The sequence below is a fragment of the Tasmannia lanceolata genome, unplaced genomic scaffold (assembly GCF_043159265.1).
Source record: "Tasmannia lanceolata isolate RefF3 unplaced genomic scaffold, GAP_Taslan_0.1 ptg000013l, whole genome shotgun sequence".
Lineage (NCBI taxonomy): Eukaryota > Viridiplantae > Streptophyta > Magnoliopsida > Canellales > Winteraceae > Tasmannia > Tasmannia lanceolata.
The window spans coordinates 45,707,958-45,728,694 of NW_027518690.1; the positions used below are offsets into that span (position 1 = coordinate 45,707,958).

Consider the following 20,737-nt stretch of genomic DNA (forward strand, 5'->3'; position numbering starts at 1 on the left):
CCAACCGACCCTCTTCGTACCCTCTAATCATCTCTCTCTCTCTCTCTGAAGAGAATCGTCGCGTGCCTTTTGCTGGGCTCAAATGATTCCAACTTAAATATCGAGCACCAACAAACCCTCTTCTTCAACGTCTCTATACTCGTCTCTCTCTCGAAGCTCACACAGGTACCCTCTCTCTCTCTCTAGCATCATCCTTCTTTTCTCTTTCTCTCTCTTCTTTTTTTCGTTTTTGGTTTTGGATTTGTGTTTTTCTATATCTCTAGTTTCTCTACATATCACCCATGGCAGAAACTTTAGGCGAGGCTTTCTTTCTTTCTCGGTTAGGGTGTGTTTCGATTGCCGGAATCCGGTGTCGGAATCGGGTTCTGATTCCGATTCCGGCGGTTGATTGAAAAAAGAAAGGAATCATGAGAGCGGAATTGACATCGGAGCGGAATCAGAGGGGGAAATTGCCGGAATCTGTTTTCTGTGGTATTCTGATTCCGCCCTAGTTAGAATGGATTTTTATTGGATTTTTTTTTTCAATAAAATTTTCATCATTCTGTTTGAGGGAGAGGGAATAGGAATTAGAATATGATGTCGATTCCGATTTCTGATTCCGGCGATCTAAACATTCCGGGTAAGGGCATCTTCTGTGCTTGCCGCTTTGTCAAATAGAAGGTGACCCTTATTTTGATATTGCCAGCCTTCCCTATGAAAACATTATGCTTCATCTCCTTTTTTTTTTGTCTTCCTACAGTCTCTCTCGGACTATTCTGTGTGATAACAATTTCTGTAAGAAATATTGCGTAAAAACAATGATTAGGGCAGGTCACCCTTATTTTGACACTGCCAGCCTTTCCTATGCAAACACTATGCTTCATCTCCTTTTTTTTTTTGTCTTCCTATAGTCTCTCTAAGACTATTCTGTGTGAGAACAATTTCTGTAAGAAATATTGGGTAAAAACAATGGTTAGGGAAGATGACCCATTTGGGTCTTGAGACTCTTGACAAAAAAATTCATATATTCTTTGGTTGGCCTAATGTTGATTTACTGTTGTGAAAGTTGTGCTTTATGTCAATAGAATATCCAGCTTTTGGCTTTGGGAATATTGTCCCTTTTAGTTTTACTTGAAGAGATTATGTCAATGAGGTTTGTTGCTCCAATCCCCATTAGAATTCTCTTTATGAACAATATTTCTCTCAGATTTTTTGAATCCATGATGGTATTACTAATACGAAATTGGTTTAAATAGTCTTCTTTTACTTTAATTTTTTTGGGTCTTAAAGATTTTTTTATGTTGCATTGAAATTAAGAAATGGGAGTCTCAAAGTATTTTCTTACTAAGGCACACGTTAAAATTTTTGCAAATTATATTTTTAAATTGTTTAAGGGTATGACAACAACTTGAAGAAACCCAGTGATCAATGATGCTCTGTTGATGGCTTGGTAGAAAATGCATTTGTCATTACTTCTCAAGCTATTACCAGCATGAATTCGAGTTTCGTGGATCATGCTTACCAACAGTTGTGAATTCATTCATCAAGTTAAAATCTCACTGAATCAAAGTTAAGGGATTCTCTCAGTCACTTTGGGCAATTATCTTATCCAATTCAATTGGGGCATTTCTATTTGGACTGACAAGTCGAATGGCTAGATTGTCCAATTGGAGTGATTTTCAAGCCCTCACATCTTTATGGTGGAGCCACTTGGATGAATGGTTTGGAAGAAGAAATGGGATTTATAAAGAAAGTAACTTCTCACGAGCTGGACTCAAACCAACACTAGAAGATGTGAAAATCCTGCTAACCTCACATCTGATCGTGGGTTTGGTGATCCAGTTCCCGAAAGGGTACTTCCCGGGAAAGCGACCTACAGTTCCATGCTTCTTCCTTCCAATTGTTCGGTTTTTTCTTGAATGTGGAATTGCATATCACTCTTTCTTACTTCTATTGCAGCTCACTCTGTGACACGTATTCATATAGAAGAAAATAAAAAAAATTGTGTTTTCATTATGGTTTGACTGAGCGACAATTACTTAGATATGTTTGTATTTCTGGAAAAGCCAAAGGCAACATGTCAGGTTTTACTACAACTACTTGAGAGTTGAGATGCATTTGGATGTGTTTTAGTTTTTTTGGATGATGTATCAGCATGTGTGGACCAATGTAGAGAACTTTCATTGTGCATGGACCATGGACATGCTTTTATTTTGTTATTATGCTCACATTGTTATCCTTTTATACATTTGTATATTTGAATGTTTCTGTTGTTTATCATTCATAGACTGAATATTCTTGTTCTGCTGCAATTACATATTGGATTGATAAATTGTTACATGAACCTATTTTTTCAGAAATGGAAGTTCAATCATCCGAACGGTTAAGAGGACCGGGAAAAAATAAGCGTGTGTGGCATGCCAATGAGGACACTGTATTGGTTCATGCATTGGTTGATCTATGCAATACAGGTTGGAAATCTGACAATGGCACTTTCAGGACTGGATATATGTCTATTTTAGAGAAGACAGTGAAAACTAAGTTTCCAGGGTGTGGTTTGAAGGCAACCCCACACATTGAGTCACGGTTGAAGACATTGAAGAAACAATATTATGCTATAAGTGACATGCTTAAGAATAGTGATTTTGTATGGAATGATGACGTGAAGTGTGCAATGTGTGAAAAAGACGACGGATGGAATGATTGGTTGAAGGTAATTACACTTTTATTTGTTTCATATGATTAGTATTTTATTGTTAAAGTATGCTTAACTGCTTTGTATGACACTGCAGAGTCATCCAGAAGCAAAGGGACTAAGGAACAAGCCGTTCCCCCATTTTGAAGAACTTGCTCGTGTTTTCGGAAGGGATGTAGCTAACGGTGAGAGATCTCAGGCACCGGAGGATATGGTGGAGGCCATGGACAACGAAGATGAAAATAATGAGGATATCAATGTGCAAGATGGAGGACTAGAGGATATTGATGTATTAGCGATCCAAACATTTGGAGATATGTCTACTGGATCAAAAGGTTCCAAGCAACCCCGTCGAAAGAGAAGTCGAGATATTGGCAACTTTGATGCAGGCTTTATGGAATTGGCGAAGACATTTGGGACTTTATGTGCAGAAACAAATATGAGAATTGACAAGTTGGCTAGCCGTCTTGGTTGTGAGCACGACGCGACGCAAAGGAGGGGAAGTATCGATGGTAAGTTGACAAACATATCTAATCTTAGTATGAGGGATCAACTCGGGTAGAAACTATGATCCGTTGTGATCCAATAAAGACTCCTTCCAAAACCTGTGAAAGTGAAGTGGGTCTAGATGATAATTGCTGGAGAAATATAAATTGTGAATTTTATCGAGTTGCATCCACAATGTGGTGGATGCTAGTTTGGTTGGTATTATAGTGTTTTTGACATATTATAGTTTAGTTGGATGCTAGTTTGGTAGTTAAATTTTCTTTATTTTTCTTAATTGGTTTCGTTGTTTCTTCTTTGGTCATTGACTTTACACTATTTTTTTGTGTGTATTGTTGTTAACTTAGCCATTTCATTTATGTGGTGTGAATGTCTTAGTAATATATATGGTTTGACATTTTCTTCATTGAAAATATGCGTCAATATAACAAGGTATCAGCTAGTCTTATTGATGCTTAGCAAAAAAATAAAAAATAAACAAGTCTTATTGGTTGCAGGTAATATGGAAAATTTATTGAAAACTTGAATCCATTCTGACAGTGGTCTGGACGGTACGAAACTCTAGAATCAGATTCGTGACTGATTCCCTTGATGAATTCTAGTGCTTACCCAAAAACACCCTGAAGGTAATGGGCGAATAGGCACTAAAGCTGAAATCTTTAAAGTATACTTGGTAGTTGGTTGGATTCAACTGTTGATAATGTTCTCATTGAGGATGGCGCCCTTAATGTAGATACGATGACAGTTAAGTTAGCTGAATGAATCAGGATAGGTTGGTGATGTATTTGTAATGGGTTCTCTACTCTAAAATTTTTAAACAATTTCATATTTTGCCCGGGAAAATAGTTTTAGACTCAAAATCAACCAAAATATTTGGTTAGATTCTAATCTATATTTGGTTAAATACAGATGTAAATATCACTTCAATGCATTTAGGTTTCATTTTGAATCATTATTTTAATGCTAGAAATCCCATGTACTTAGCCGGCGTGCTCAGCCAAAGTGACTTTTGTCTTCATTTTGATTTTTGAGTCATGTTCTTTAAAATGTCTCACTTCAAGCATAAAACTTCTGTTTTTATAATTTATGTGATAACTGGGAAATGCCAAACTATCTTCTCCTCTAAAACAAGATTCCACTAATAGTCATAAAGCATAGTGGTTGTGGAGGGTGATTCTTTAAATGTGATTCGATGGTTGTCCGGCTCTCATATCTTTCCTTGGCAGTTTGCGGATCTCTTTAATGAGTTAAGGGACATTGTGGGTCCGCTAGTGTTTCCTTCCTTCGCATTAGAAAATCGGCCAATGGAGTGGCGGATGAGCTTGCTAGGAGAGGAGTTCATTTGGTCATTGGATCAATATGACTTTCTCCCTCCTTGAGCTTTTGTTGTGCCCTCTTTCTTGGTTGTTTAGCATTGGTTTTCCTCTATATCTTTATCCTTTTTTTACCATCTCGGTCTTTTTAATAAAATCTTTTACCATTCAAAAAAATAATAATAATAATCATAAAGCATAGACAATCAGTGTAGTAGTAGTATGCATGGGTTTATTTAGGCTGTTAGCAAAAAATTAACCACTTCCATTCAGGTGTGTTGATGGAAAACCAAGACTTGGTGAAGGGAGACAAGCTTATATTGAGGGGGCTCATGTTCCATGGATTTCATGGTGTGCGGGCGGAAGAGAAAAAGCTGGGCCAAAAGTTCTTGGTGGATGTGGATGCATGGATAGATCTTCGTGAAGCTGGTAAAACAGACTGCTTATCCAACACTGTCAGTTATACTGATATCTATCGGTGAGAGTAGTTACTTTTCTTCATTACTCTTATAATATAAATTGCCAAATTAATGTATGTGTTGACAATTGTTGTAAAGATTAATGCTATTTTGCTCCTTGTTTTTTCCTTTCTTGCTTTTCTATTTTACCATGTATACCTTTGTACATTTGCCATTGCTACCCCCGGTAAGTTGATTTATCAAGGACATTAGGGTAAATATCTTAACCATAAATAATGAAGCTTGAGAGAGTGAGAGAGAGGGAGGGAGGGAGACTCCTCTCACATTGACCTTTTCTGCCATTTTAATCATGGTATCATAGTAGAGACTCAAAAACCCTAATTCCTTCCATTGATGTTATTCTTATCTTGAATGCATTTTAATCACAAAGGTTCCTTGGAAATATGTACAACTTGTTAGAAGGTAAGCATTACTTGGTGACATCATCAACCATATGACTGACATTAGTAACCATACAACTATACCAGACTAAACCTTCTGAAATTGGTACCATTCGATGGACTCATCTTGTGCATGTTTATGAAGAGCATTGCCAGATGTTTTTAGATTCAAAGGGATTTTTAATCAAGGAATCTAAAATTCCATTTAGTATATTTGCTTTGGTCTTTCATGATATTTAGACATATTTGCTTTGGTCTTTCATGATAGATCATATTCTATTGTTTTCTCACAAAAAACTTGGGGGGTGGGTGTTATAGAGATTTAATATTTCTATGGCTTAATTTTGATCCTTTTGAGTATTGAGGTTGCTATAAAGGAATTTTCAGAGGTTTTTTTGAATGTTTTTTCACATTTGGATGATTTCCATAAAAACTGGATATGCATGCCCTATTTGACTATGTTTATCAACAGTTGGCATTTTTATTGATATGAAGATGGTTTTGAAAGTTGGATGTTGAGTTCTTGCTTATGCGATTATATTTGTTGTATTGATTTCTCTCAATGGTGTTATGGATTGATCTAAATGTGTTGTTTGTTTGGTCTATAATACTACATGAGTTGTGTTTTTATTGATCTTCTGAAGGATGTCAGGTGAAAATTCTTCCCACTCGACTATCCATAATTAGATGAGTAAAATTTTGATGCGGTCAAGCCATTAAAAAAAATCAAAAAAATTTAAATTGAATCTTGATGTAGTAGAATTCTGATGCATACAACTCAACTCGACTCAACTCAACTAAGACTTTGTCGCAAACCAGTTGGGGTCAGCTAATTTTGATGCATTCAAGCCATTAAAAAATCCTGGTCTTCAGTCTTTGAAATTGAATGAGATGAATTATCTTTCTTGGACACAACTGGTCTGGTGCATTTGTTTGTAGGTGGGAAAAATGAAGTTTTGGTAAATCGGAAAAAGGTCTTAAGTTTCCCATATCCAACAAGATTTCCCATTGCTGTGAGCAAAATTATTTCGTCAACCAAGGGGCTTTCATTTGCTACCTTCAAATCCTTGTTGATGCTTTGATTGCCCCCAAATGCATTGATTCTCCACATAAGAATGAAACACCAGATTTAGTATGCAAGCTGGTTATGGGAAAAGCGTAAACCTATGCTTATTGGTCTTCGTTGACCATCTTATAGGCATAATGGGTTTTTGGATCACGGTAGAGAAGTTGGATACTGATGTGTATTTCAAAGCCGCTCGACTTCTCCATTTTGGTCAATGTAATCTCCTAAAGGTTTCATCAAAGGCTCCATGCCATGAAAATTTGCGAGACAACCCCTTTCTCCATACATTGGAGGTTGTCAGGTTGACTAGGCTTGTGCAAAGAGCAATACACATTGGTTTGGTGGAAGATTTCAGGGTGAATACTTTGACTTTGCAAGTGTCTCATTTTTAGGTTGTGGATGGCACCCTCCTCTTCTATGAGCCATCCATTGATTAGGCGTTGCATTTGAAAGTTATTCTGAGGCACTTTGAGCTAGTTTTTGGCCAAATGATTAATTTCAACAAATCACAATGATGGGTGTGGATTGATGATACTTTTGGGGGAGTATTGGCTGCGGTGCTTGGATGCTTGTTGGATAATTTTACCTTGTCATATCTTGGGCTCCCTGGATAAGTTGGCAATCTTAAGAAAACCTTTTGGAATCCGGTTGGAAAGGGTTGAGAAGAAATTATCCTATTGGAAGAAGATGTTATCCTGGGAAGGAAGGATAACTATTGCAACTTGTAACAAGAGTCAATGGCTCTTGAGTACAGTTGTCAGCAATACTTCAAATTTGAAATCAAATAGAAGACTTATTGCTGCAGAAAATTACTTTAGATAACCTTTGAATAGATAACAAATCAAAAGGAGAAAAACTACAATAGAAGTAGATCTAATATAGGTTGATTACAACTGTAGATCAAACCCCACGAGAATCTTGTAGAAAATTGCTGTGAAAGTCTTTGAAAATTGGAGTTCCATCTCCAAGAAAATCCCCCATACATGAATAGGCAGCGAATCATGAGTGAAAAACCATAGCTTCCTTTCTCTTATTCCAATATGCCAAAAAAGTCTCAAAAATTAAATTCCATTATTGGACTAGAAATCAAAGTAGGAGCAGATTGGACTGATTTCTGGTTAGCTCTGATTTGTTGGACCTCCTTCCAAATACTCGTCAACTTGCTTTGGCTAAGCCGACTTGGGATCATTGCCCTATTTTGCTGGACCCAAGGATTGGGTTTGTGACTTTGTGCGCTTGTTTCGCCTTGAGTTAGCTTGGGTCCTGACCTAATTGGCGAGAGGGGGGGGCGAGGCGATAAAACCATAGCTTATTTTCATGGGATAACTAACGCAAGAAGAAGAGCTAATAGAACCAAATCGCTTTGGATAAATAGAGGAATATGTGAGGACCGAGAGCTGATTTCAGAAGAAATTGTTGGCTTATACCAAAAGCTTTACTTCTCGAAGGAGTGACCCTTCCCTTACCGGAAGGGATATATTTTCAGCAGATTGATCAAGGTGATAATGAATTTTTGGAACCTACCTTCAATGAGGAGGAAATCAAAAGCAGATTGTTTTCCTTAAAAAGGGATTGGGCCCAGGGTCGTAAAGTTTTTGTTTGGCTTTTTCCAAGAGTCCTAAGGATTCAGTGAAGGATGATCTAATAAAGTTGTTCGAGGAATTCCACAGAGGCCTGACTTTGGACAAGAGTAAGGGGTGCCACTTTTATAGCCATCATCCCTAGGAATTGGCGGATTGCCTATCTAATTTTCGTCCTATCAGCTTGGTGTGATGGATGCATAAGTTGTTGGCTAAGGTCTTAGCGAACAAGATTTAACTAGTCCTAGACAAGATCATTTTACAGAACCAAAAACCCTTTTATCAGAGGCAACCAAATCCTTGTCGTGGCGATGATTCCGAACAAGGTGATTGAGCTATACTTTTGTTGCCAAACAAGAGGTGTAGTGTGCAAATTAGATATGGAGAAAGCCTACAGCAAGGTGGAATGGGGTTGTTTAGATTATTTCTTAAGCCATATGGGATTTGGAAACAGATGGCAGGATTGGGTGTGCAGGTGTGTCTCTTCAGCTTGATGTTCCATCCTAATTAATGGATCCCCTTCAACTTCTTCAAAACCTCCAGTGTTATACACAAGAGAGACCTACTGTCTCCTTTCCATTTCACAATAGTGGTTGAATCCTTGAGTAGAATGATTGACAAGGCTAGGAGTGGCCTCATTAAGGGCCTGAGAGTGGGTGATCAAGAGCTGGAAATAATACACCTTAAATTTGCCAATCATACTCTAGTATCTAATTGTGCGAAGGAGTTTAAGGTCAAGATTCAAGAACCCTAAGGTTGTTATCCGGTGCTACATGGCAACTGCGGGACAGAGATCTAACTTCTTTAAGTCATGCTTATGGGTATTCACCTTAAAGGAGGAGACTAGCCAGTTTACTAGTGTCATTGGGAGCCTTCCTAATAAGTGTACCTGGGTCTTGTGTTGTGTGGAGGTAAACTAAGCCAGGCCCTTTGGGACCCAAGTCTAGAAAAGATCACACGAGCGGCCCTTAACTGTGTTTTCTCTTCTCCAAGGCATTACACCACTTGTATAACACACACTTCAACACATACTTAAAAAAGAAAACACACTCATGAATGAAGAAGATAACAACTACCCAAAGCTAAAAGGAAGCCTTCACTCCTCGGCCTTCTCATGTCTATATTATTAACCAAACTATATACATCGAGATGCATTATACTTGGCTCAAGTCTACTGGAGTCTATAGTAAACAATTCTTGCCGAGTTAATACAAAACTGAATAGTTTTCACCTTTCTCTCTGCTAAGAGATCAAGTACCATCATTCATTTCATTTCAACAAAAGCTTGAAATAGTAGATTAGCTTTCTTCCTTTAAAATGCATGGAAGCAAAAAGCTCTGCTATGTACAATAGAAAAAATTCATTTATGTGGCTCCTTGCAAATAATAAACAGAGCTTGGAATTGAAATGCAATAGAGTTGTTGATTGTAATTAACAAACTTAGCATAGCAAAAACAAATGGATGGGTATTAATCTAAATAACCAAAATGTTTCACATTTGCCTTTTCAATTTGGTTTGATAAACTTTAACAAAAATGAAATATCCATCAATTGAGTAAGTTGGAAACATATTGTGTGATGCCTAATGTTTGAATTTTTCATATTGACCCAAGTTTTAGTAAAAGCTTTTACATATATTTTGGTTTGCATTCTAATCAAACATATGAATTGTGCCTTAACAAAACAGAAACCAATCCACCTTCTGACCCATTGCTCTCTTAAAATCACAATGCTATAAACTGTTTTGCTAAAATTAAAAAAATGCTAAATTTAAAAAGAAAACAAGAAGCCACGAATCACATATAAAAGTTTTCTGAATATAAGAATTTCAAAATGGAGTAACTGTAGAAACAAAACTATGATCGAACTTGATCCAAAAAGGATTCACATTGAAAAAGAAGTTTTCACATTAAATCAAAATAAGACACCATAAAAAGTGCATTCCCTATCTTCTACTACAAAAAAATACATGATTTATTCAGATACCATAACAGATAATATACTATAAAATAACATTTTTCAAAAGGACACTAAATATTGAGTATTTATGTGACTCGTGGATTAATCTCATTTGCACCATAATCAAAATGAGCTTCTACAAAAATAGGTGACAAAACTATATTAGTCCTCATCTTTGTTTTCATCACCCTATATCCTTTATGAGAGGTTGTAACTTTTTTGTGGGCATTCCTAAAATCATGATCTTTTTTCTTATTTTTTGTTCTCATCTTCTCGTATTTCCACTTCATCCGGCGCATCTTGTCACTTAATTAGATCCGACTGAATTTGAAGTTGATAGATTTCTAGATAAAATGACAAAATGAGGACATGTTTTTCCACGGGAGGTTGGAGCCTTTGTTCATAAATTCAACAATCCCATTTAAAATAATAATCTCATCATCATTGACCCACTTCAATTGGTTATGCAGCTTCTTTCCGGTCTTCTCATCATCTGCATCCTCGTCGTTGGTGCCCCATATCATTTTAGAATGATTGTAAGCATCGTTCTTGTGGACGTTCCTAAAAAAAGATCTATCTTCTTTTTTTTGTTCTCAACTTCTTGTATTTCCACCTAAGTCGGTGCATCTTACCACTCAATTGAGTTTGACTGAATTTAAAGTTGATAGATTTCTGAATGCAACGGTGAAATGTGGGCATGTCACTCATCGGGAGGTTGGAGCCTTTGTTCATAAATTGGACAGTGACATTCAAAATGACAATCTCGTCCTCTTTGCTCCACCTTCGTTGGTTATGCGGTTTCTTCAAGGACTCTTCATCTTCAGCCTTGTGGTTGGTGCCCCATATCGTTTTCGAGAGATTATAAGCATTTTTCTGATGAAGACTGCTGACAACTAGGGGTTTTCCGTTGTTTGCCATTATCATTTTCTAATATTTCCACTTCAATCGACGGATCTTGTTAATCAAACGCCCTGCTGAATTCAAACTGTATTGATTTTTGGATAAATTGGTAAAAGGTTGGCATGTCAGCTTATGGGAGCTCATGGCTGTTCTTCATGAATTCTACAATGCCCATCAAAATGATGATCTCGTCGTCCTCACTCCACACCCATTGAGACGGTGCCTCGCTCTCGGGGGGGGGGGGGGGGCGAACTGCGGCTTGCGTTGTTCACATTTCTGTAATGGCCTTATTAAAGCGTTCCAACGACATGTTTAGCCCACCACAGCTTTGAAAGCCAATATCGTAAGAGTGCCAACTCTTCCCGTATCTTCTAGTTCTTGCTCTCGCTGCTCGCATTGCTGATCCTCTCATTCTTATAAATCGGGACATCGATCCATTAAGTGTCTGAATAGGATACTTTCTAATCAAGCAAACCTTGCTGATCTGATCTACGATGAATAGAAAGACGAAGAGAATGATACTTCTATCTCTGGGTTCCGTTTCTTTGATTTTCTCTGCTTTTAAAATGGATGCACTAATCGAGGGCGGTGGGTTACGTAAGGATGCTTTTTATATCTCTATAAAAACAGCCATACAATCTTTGCTGAAACCCAAGTCGCAGCAAAGGAAAGGGCATCCATCGAGTACTCCATTCAAGCGAGAAAGACGAAGGACTGGAATGATGTTTTAAGTGTTATTGGACATAATTAATGGGAAACTCTTTTGCAACCTATCCATCTTGAAGCGCCTCTATGAGAGCAAGGCACCGTCTCGATGGGTGCAGAGTGAGGAGGACGAGATCATAATTTTGATGGGCATTGTAGAATTCAAGAAGAACAGGTCTGAGCTCCCATAGGCTGACATTTCAACCTTTTACCAATTTATCCAGAAATCTTGAAATGGAAATACAAGAAAATGATAATTGCAAACAAGGGGAAACCCCCAGTTGTCACCAGTTTTCATCAGAAAATGCTTATAATCTCTCGAAAACGATATGGGGCACCAACCACAAGGCTGAAGATGAAGAATCCTCGAAGAAGCCACATAATCAACGAAGGCGGAGAAATGAGGACGAGATTGTCTTTTGAATGGCACTATCCAATTTATGAACAAAGGCTCCAACCTCCCGGGGATTGACATGCTCACATTTCACCGTCTCGTTCAGAAATCTATTAACTTTAAATTCAGTTAAACTCAATTGAGTGGCAAGATGTGCCGGCTTAGTTGGAAATATAAGAAGTTGAGGACAAAAAACAAGGAGAAAGATCATTTTTTAGGAACGTCCACGAGAATTTTAAAACGATATTGGGTACTAACGACGAGACTGAAGATGAGGAGACCAGAAAAAAGCTACATAACCAATTGAAGTGGATGAACTTATTATTTTACATGGCATTGTTGAATTTACGAACAAATGCTCCAACCTCTCGTGGAAAGACACGCCCTCATTTTACCGTTTCATCTAGAAATCTATCAACTTCAAATTTATTTAGATCCAATTAAGTGACAAGATGCGCAGGCCGAAGTGGAAATACGAGAAGATGAGAGCAAAAAGTAAGAGAAAATATCATGTTTTTAGGAATTCCCACAAAAAGATACTTACAACCTCTCGAAAAGGATATGGGTTACTGAACACAAGGATTATGACTAATATAGTTTTGGCGTCTATTTTAGTAGAAGCCCATGAAGAGGCTCGTTTTGATTATGGTGCAAATGGGATTAATCCACGAGTTACTTAAATAGTCAACACTTAGTGACATTTTGAAAAATTGTATTTTATAGTATATTATCTCCTATGGTTTCTGACTAAATCATGTATTTTTTTGTTGTGCAAGATCAGTAATGCACTTTTTATGGTGCCTTATTTTGGTAAAATGTGAAAACTTCTTGTTCAATGTGAACCCTTTTTGGATCGAGTTACATTATAATTTTTTTCTTGAATTACTTTATTTTGAAATTCTCATGTTCAGGGAACTTTTATATGGGATTTGTGGCCTTTTGTTTTCTTTTTAAATTTAGCAATTTTCTTTTAATTTTAACAAAAGAGTTTATAGCTTTGTGATTGTAAGAGAACAATGGGTTACAAGGTGGATTGGTTTTTGTTTTGTTAAGGCACGATTCATATGTTCGGTTAGAATGGAAACCAAGATATATGTACAAGGTTTTAATAAGACTTGGGTCAATATGAAAAATTCAAACGTTAGGCATGAGACATTATGTTTCCAACTTACTTAATTGATGGATATTTCATTTTTGTTAAAGTTTATCAAACCTAATTGAAAAGGCAAATGTGAAATATTTGGGTCGTTTAGATTAATACTTATTCATTTGTTTTTGTTATGCTAAGTTTGTAAACAGAGCTTTTTGCTTCCATGCATTTTAAAGGAGAAAAGTTAATCTATTATTTCAGACTTTTGTTGAAATGAAATGTATGATGCTACTTGATCTCTTAGCAGAGAGCAAGGTGAAACTAGTTCATTTTTGTATTAACTCGGCAAGAATTGTTTCCTTTAGACTCAAGTAGACTCAAGCCAAGTGTAATGCTTCTTGATGTTTGACTCCATAATAGTTTGGTTAGTGATATGGGTGCAACTCGGGTCGGGCGGGTCGTGTTTTCCAAAACCCTACCCTACCCGAGAATTATCTCGGGTCGGGTCGGGTCTAATTTTTTACAGGAAAACCCGAGATTCCTAAACCCGACCCTACCCATGATAGTTTCTCGGGTCGGGTCGGGTTTCATTTTTTAGCGTAGGATAGTGACTAATTTTAAAGACTGTAGAAAAAAAAACAAATATTCACACCAAAAATTTCTAAATTTATGTCATCAAGTGTATAACTTTAAGGACACTATATTTTCACATAACATACATGATCACCTCAATCAAGAAGGACACTATATTTTCACATAACATACATGATCACCTCAATCAAAACAATTGTATCAATATATTGGAAAATAATTTTCTATGTTATTCAAGTGATATTTAAGAAAGTCACAGTGCACCCATATGAGTCAGGTCGGGTTTTGGGTTTTGGGTTTTTTTTTCTTTAAACCCTGCCCTACCCAAGATTGAATCGGGTTTTCCATTAAAACCCGACCCATGTTATTTTCGGGTCGGGTCGATGCGGGTCGGGTAAAACCCGACCCAAGTTGCAACCCTAGTTAGTGATGTAGACATGAGATGGCTGAGGAGTGAGGGCTTCCTTTTAGCCTCTGGTAGTTGTTATTTTCTTTATTCATGAGTGTGTTTTCGTTTGTAAGTATCTGTTGATGTGTGTGTTGTACAAGTGGTGTAATGCCTTGGAGAAGAGAAAACACAGAGTTAAGGGCTGCTCGTGTGTTTATTCATGTGACCCAATTCTAGAAAACATTATTCATGTGTGTGTTGTGAGCCACGCTTGAAAGATTGCCTTGTTTAAAACAGTGCTAGCTCTTCTCCTTATCTATACCTCCGTCTTTATTCATGTGTCCTTCGAGCGTGGCTCACTACATTTAACAATTGCAGATGGACTTTCTATAGTATGATTATGAGGAGATGACAAAATTCCACTAAATTAACTGGAAGGAGGTTTGTAGGACCCAAAAGTGGGTAGGTCTGTGATTTAAAAGGGTCGGAACCATGACTAGTGCCGGCCAAATGGCTTTAGCGCTTTGGGAAGGAAAGGAGTCTGCTCTGGACAAGTGTTGTAGAAGCGAAGTATGGTGCCGCCTTTGGGAACTGGCATCAGAGTGACTCTTATAGGAATGCAAGAACTCTGTAGTTCAATATTGTTTTATCCATCCAAGCTTATTTTGCATTTCAAGTTTCCCTTTTTTGAATATGTTAAAATGTATGAGTTTACCAAACATTCCAAGTCAGTCTATCCTGCAAGAAAAAATAGAAGGTGCAATGTTTCTTTTATAGCTATCCATTATGATGTGTGGAGACCATCTTCGGTGACATCTTTTTTACGTTAGTATTTTATTTCTTTTATTGACGAATTTTGTTGCTTTACTTGGGTTTATTAATCGAATGCAGAGATGGGTTCCATTGATGTTTTGTTTGTTTCACAATATTGTCAAAACTCAGTTTGAGTCCAGCGAAAAGTTCTTAGATTGCACAAGGGCCTTAAGATTATTTTTAAAGATTTTCAATCTGACCTGCAGGACCAAGGAATGGAGTCTCATTCTTATGCACCTCAATAGAGTGGGATAGTTGAACATAATAATCGTCATTTGGTTGAAGTAACTTGCACTTTTTTTATTAGTATGAATATCCGAAAAGTTCTTTGGCCTGAATTTTTCTTAATTGCGGGTTACCCCATTAATCATATTCCATAAAAATTTTGAAAGATAAAACCCCACAATCTTTTCTCCAACCTCACTGTTGTTCCATTCCTATCAAGCTTTTTGTATGTCACCTTTCATGAGGAAAAGGGTTTTGTTGTACTCGAGGGTTCTTTGGTTTAGTTTCAACTGTAGTTTTAAAACTCCCACACGTCTGCGTTGACTCCCCCAAGTCGACTCCCTTTTACCTTGGTCGCGTTCCGCATTGCGCCGCATCCGCATTCCGCGTTTTGCCCTACAAAGGCTATAAAAACTCATTTGACTCTCCCTAATTATGACAGCGTCAATCGAGTACTCAGACCAGTGATTCCTCTTTGTTTGAAGTGTTTGTTGTTGCTGTGTTTTCATTTGGGATATTAAAGAATGTCACATAAAAGTTGTCCTCTTTCTTAAGTGAAAGAAGTCTACGGCGGATGAAAACACGAGAGAAGAATGATAGAACTAATGATTTTACCACCTAATTAGACATCTACCGTTGTTACTTTAGGTAAGTTGACTTATCAAGGGCATTACTTAAATATCACAAACATAAATATTAAAGCTTGAGAGGGAGAGGAATCATGACTGTTCTATGTTTTCCTTCAAAATTTAACTGCCTTCTGACATGGAATTTTCAAATTTTATGGTTGTACACCAAGGATCAGAACTTTCCAAGTTACAATTTTTTTTGTCTTTTTAAGGTTTTCTTGGCTCCATTGCAATCCAGCCTCTTTGGATTTTATACCAGATCACTACTGAAAGCACTTAGTTCTCACAGTATAGCAAAAGTTCTGAAATGAATTAGCTCCTTTGCTTTGGAAGGAAGCAAACCCAAGTTGAGCTCCACTGCTGAAGGCAACCTTAGATATTCACCTTGTTGTGTATTGGTTGTAATCCTGTTGCCGGAACCGGTTATTTGCTCCGCATAAGAAGTTTTAAAATCCATAAAATTTTCGACTCCTATATTGTGGCATGCGAATTGACCAAATTTATCATTTTCTTCCTCTCACATCATGTTACTTTAGAGTTTTGTTGATCAAATTCACAGTTGATTGGGAGCCAAGGAAACATCAAAACAGTTTTGGTGTTGCAGGCAGTGTCTTTTGGTCTTCTTGAATCTACTTTATGTAGGTTGCTATATTTCGAGAAATAGGGCATTTTGTCAGTTTGGTGCCAAATCAGTTTTATTTTGCAGTTCCCTTGAATGATTGTGGTTTGTTAACATTTTGAGACACATGGCTGTTTGGTAGGTTGGTACAAAATCTGTGTTATTTTAGACATTCTCCTTTGGGGACTAATATAGAACTTTGGTTTTGCTGTAAGAATCTTTTTGCTTATCCATAGATTTTTTGCCCTACAATTCCTTCAAGTTCTCGCCGTGTATGTTTTCATTCTTATATGTATCTAAACTGATCTGTACATTTGTTTTTTTGACAGCATAGTAAAGGAAATAATTGAAGGGCCTTCTCAGAATCTTCTAGAGTCAGTGGCCCAACTCATTGCAAACACAACAATAACAAAGTTTCCTCAGATAACTGCAGTCCGTGTGAAGGTTGGAAAGCCCCATGTTGCTGCTGTTCATGGCCCTCTTGATTATTTAGGAGTGGAGATACTCAGATTCAGTAAAGATATAACCACCTCGGATGGGGTACTCTGTTGATAGCTTAACACTCAATATTCACTTCTTCAATCAATTTTAACTTTGGCCTGTAACCAAACTCGGGTTTGTGCCTTCGCTTCTCTTCTTGACTACCTCTAATTTTATATGGCCTTTTATTTAATGTTGGAAGATTATGCTTTATATTTTTCTCCTCAATTAACTAAAAATTCTCTTTCCAAGGTTCCAATCTATAAAAGAAGATTTGATATAAGGTTTTTTCGCCTCGATCGGAAAATCTAACCAGCCTCACTTTAGGCTGCATTTGGATTGCCAGAATCAGAATCAAAATCAGCATCCTATTCCGATTCTCCTGTAAACTGAATGGAAATAAATAAATAAATTTAAAATTGTAATTAAAAAAATCCAATAATTTTTTTAATTTTAACTAATTTTAACTGGGGCGGAATCAGAATACCACCCTCTTGAGTGGGAACAGCATTTTTACCCTTTAATTCTGCCCGGTGTTGATTCTGTTCCCCTGTTTGTGTTCAATTTTTTGAAACAGATATTAGAATCAGGCGGGGTTGGGCCTGTAGCTCAATGGTTGAGGCTTGGTTTCTCAACCTTCAGGTTGCAGGTTCGATCCCAGCTAACCTACTGAAAAAAAAAAAAAAAATAGAATAAGGTGGAATTGGAATAGAATTCTGATTCCACTGTTTGATTCCGGCAATCCAAACACACCCTTAGTCCCTGTTCGTTTCAAATTATGACAACTGATTGTAAGCCCAAAACCTATTATAGGACTCAAAATTACATTTAAATTTGAGTCCAATAATAGGTTTAGGGCTGACAATCACTTGTTATAATCTGAAAAGAACAAGGCCTTAGAGCAAAGGGCTGAGATTAAAAGGCATGTTTTTCAGAGAGACAAATCTAAGCCGCTGGTTTTTAGGGGATACACTTGGTTGCCACCGAGGTGAAACGATCTCGTGAAACAATATCATTTTATAAGATATGTTGGCATTTATTTTAGTGTAAATACATCGCCCACAAAAAAAGTGAAGAGTGAAATGGGCTCCATATAACATGTTCACCTGTTGGTCCCTTCGTTTAGTTTAGCGAAGGTTTTTATACCATCATTTTTGAACTATCGGAGCCGTCTATTTCACACCAAATAGGAGGGCTAGGATCATCCCGAGGAGATGATTTTTGAGCAAGGCCTATCGATGGTGGAGACCAACAAATGAACGTGTTAGATCATCTATGCCAGGTGGGCCATTTACATTATTGTGGGCATGTATTTACACTGAATACACACGCCCACTTATCATATAAAATCTCAAAGACGATCCATGTTGTTGTACAGTCGAAGTGATTTTTGGGTTATGGCCCTTGATGGGCTCCACCGGAAGTATCTCTATACCTTACACAATTCATCTAGGTGGGCCCATCTCATTGGGACTCTTAGACAAGTGCACTCATACAGAGATTGTTCTATTTGATAACCGAAAGAAAAAAGGGGAAGACGCGGGTATTTTTCTCATAGATCCATTATCCAATGTGATTATAAGGTATAGTCAAGCCCCTTGACTCTATCAGTTTGAAAAATATTGAATTATCTTCACTTGCCACCGCTTGCCTACTAAATAGGCTAGCGTTGGTGCTCTTAGTGATCTACTTGCAAACAAATTTCGACAAGCGCCAGCTACTTTATCACCTACTTTGATTTCACGTTTCTGTGAAATAGATACACGAATCGTTTCTCGATTATTACTGGAACCCTCCTTTTCTGGATCCCTCCTTTTTTGGATCCCTCTCACATCAATAACTCGACCCCTTCCGCCTATAGGTCATTTTAGACAAGTTTCCTTTGCGTTGGGGATTTCCTGGAATAAATTGTTGAATCTTCCTTTGATTTCTTATGAGAGATATCCAGTCGATCAGAATGGAAGTTAAAGAAGGCCTTTATTCCCGTCGTGTCCTTTATATGAAAATTAGAGGCCATATGAACTTTGACACAGTTAGGGACATAATGCATTCACACTGCAGTTGTATAGACACAAGGAAGCAGAAATCAGAGACATACGGAACAAGTTAAATCAAACTCACAGACATACGGGGAAGCGATGGAAATGTAATTTCAATGGGGCAATGAAAAGTTTATATTTTCTTTCTATTATAGTAAGGATAAGGAATTAAGGATTGTGTTTCCTGTTTTAGAGGGAGACTTGTTATTTTCTGTTTTTGAACCCAATATCTCAAGGTCGAGATGCAAAGCCTCAACCAATTGAGCTACAGGCCCAGTACATCTAGAGGAAACTTTGTTGAATGCAGAGTGTAGGATCATTTGGTTGCTTAGTCTTTATATACTTGCATGGAGTATTTATTCAAACATGAGGCCTTAGTTGCTTTGTTAGACATGTTTCTACCACTCAGTTTGAGTTCGAGTTGCTTTACTTTTTAGTTTTCCTTTGGTATAACTGTTTTAAGAATGAGCAGAAAAACTCTATTCTGCAATTGAACTGTGGTTTTTGTAGTTTCTTAAAAAAACAAAAAAAAACCACAGTCGTACTGCATTTATACTGCACTTGATAGACAATGAGTTTATGAAATTAGGAAAAACAAGAGATTAGGATGTTAATTACAGCCCCAACTGTACATCACAGCGAATTAGCTTTAATCCATGAGAGCCCCTCCATTCAATCAAGTAAGCACTTGTTCACATATTGAGTAAATCATTATTTTTCAGACCCAATTTTCAAAATAAATAAATAAAAATAAATTTAACAAAGTAATAATAAATGTTAAGGGCTACTAAACCCTTGGCACAGAGCGGCGGTGAGTTATGGTAATGGAGGAGTTTCAAGTACTCTACTGTGCCTAATTTGTTATGCTCTTTGTGATTAGCTCAAACCACAGAATTCCAAGTGATTGCTAATACTATATTGCTAAATAATAAAACAATATTTAAGGTTCATATTCCTCCCTTAATTATCAAAAGCTTGTCTAACTGTATCAGAAATTGAAATGCCAAAAGATTTTATATAATTGTGGATCTTGTCTTGACAATAACAAAAAGATAAGCTCATGACAATTAGCAAAATGTTAGTAGCTAGATACTCTAAAGGAAATGGGCCTAAAACTGTTAGAGATCTAAATGAAAGTAGAGCACAAGTAATTGAAATGCCAAAAGATTTTATATAATTGTGGATCTTGTCTCGACGATAACAAAAAGATAAGCTCATGGGCATTAGCAAAATGTCAGTATCTAGAGACTAAGCAAATGGGCCTAAAACTGTTAGAGATTTAAATGAAAGTAGAGCACAAGTAGGGTTACCCCTTCTTTTTTTTTTGGAATCGTAGGTAGGGCTTACCTAATCCTGCTACAAATACTGGCTTTTGACCATGAAAGAAACCAGATGAGGAAAACATTATAGTTTGCATATAGTGTAAATTTCATAGAGACATGGATAGTGTGCTACTGACCTTGACTGGCCTCTCTTCCCCCCTTTCAGTTTTCATAGACTAATATTTTTTATTTTTTTTGAATGGTTTCATAGACTAATTGTTAGTTCTGCTTTTCTGTAAGCCTGCCATTGGAGACCTTTGTCTTTCAGTGCTTTGGCTCAGTTTCCCTCTGTCTTGATCTTGTGATATTACAAAAGTTACGTAACTGTTTCTGCAACAGTAACCTTAGTTGGTAATTTTGAAGCCAAAATTTTATCCAAATTCTCTTTGACAACTAAAAGTTCAGCCTTTCTTGTCTCTGCAGCAGTTATCTCTGGGTTACTCAGATATCCACCGTCACCCTGTAATTCCTTAATGCTTGACTTGAGCTGAAAGAAAGTAGGCAGTGTCCTTCAAAAAATGAGTTCTTGGAGTATAGACTTGTAAGCACTTGATTTTACAAATCCTTTTAGAAACCACCAAAATGCC

At 37.1% G+C, this 20,737-nt stretch overlaps 1 protein-coding gene across 2 annotated transcripts; it reads left to right on the forward strand.

Annotated features, from left to right (window-relative positions):
- LOC143889253 (uncharacterized) lies at positions 1–16,982 on the forward strand. Of its 2 annotated transcripts, none has more exons than XM_077393427.1 (5): positions 1–165; positions 2,337–2,692; positions 2,772–3,186; positions 4,765–4,969; positions 16,639–16,982. In XM_077393427.1, the coding sequence occupies exons 2-5, from the start codon at positions 2,339–2,341 to the stop codon at positions 16,859–16,861; spliced, it is 1,197 nt and encodes a 398-aa protein (XP_077249542.1). In that variant the 5' UTR covers positions 1–165; positions 2,337–2,338; the 3' UTR covers positions 16,862–16,982. The 2 variants fall into 2 exon arrangements, with proteins under 2 accessions (XP_077249542.1, XP_077249543.1); XM_077393428.1 differs by lacking the exon at positions 1–165 and adding an exon at positions 811–939.
- The last annotated feature ends 3,755 nt before the right edge of the window (positions 16,983–20,737 follow it).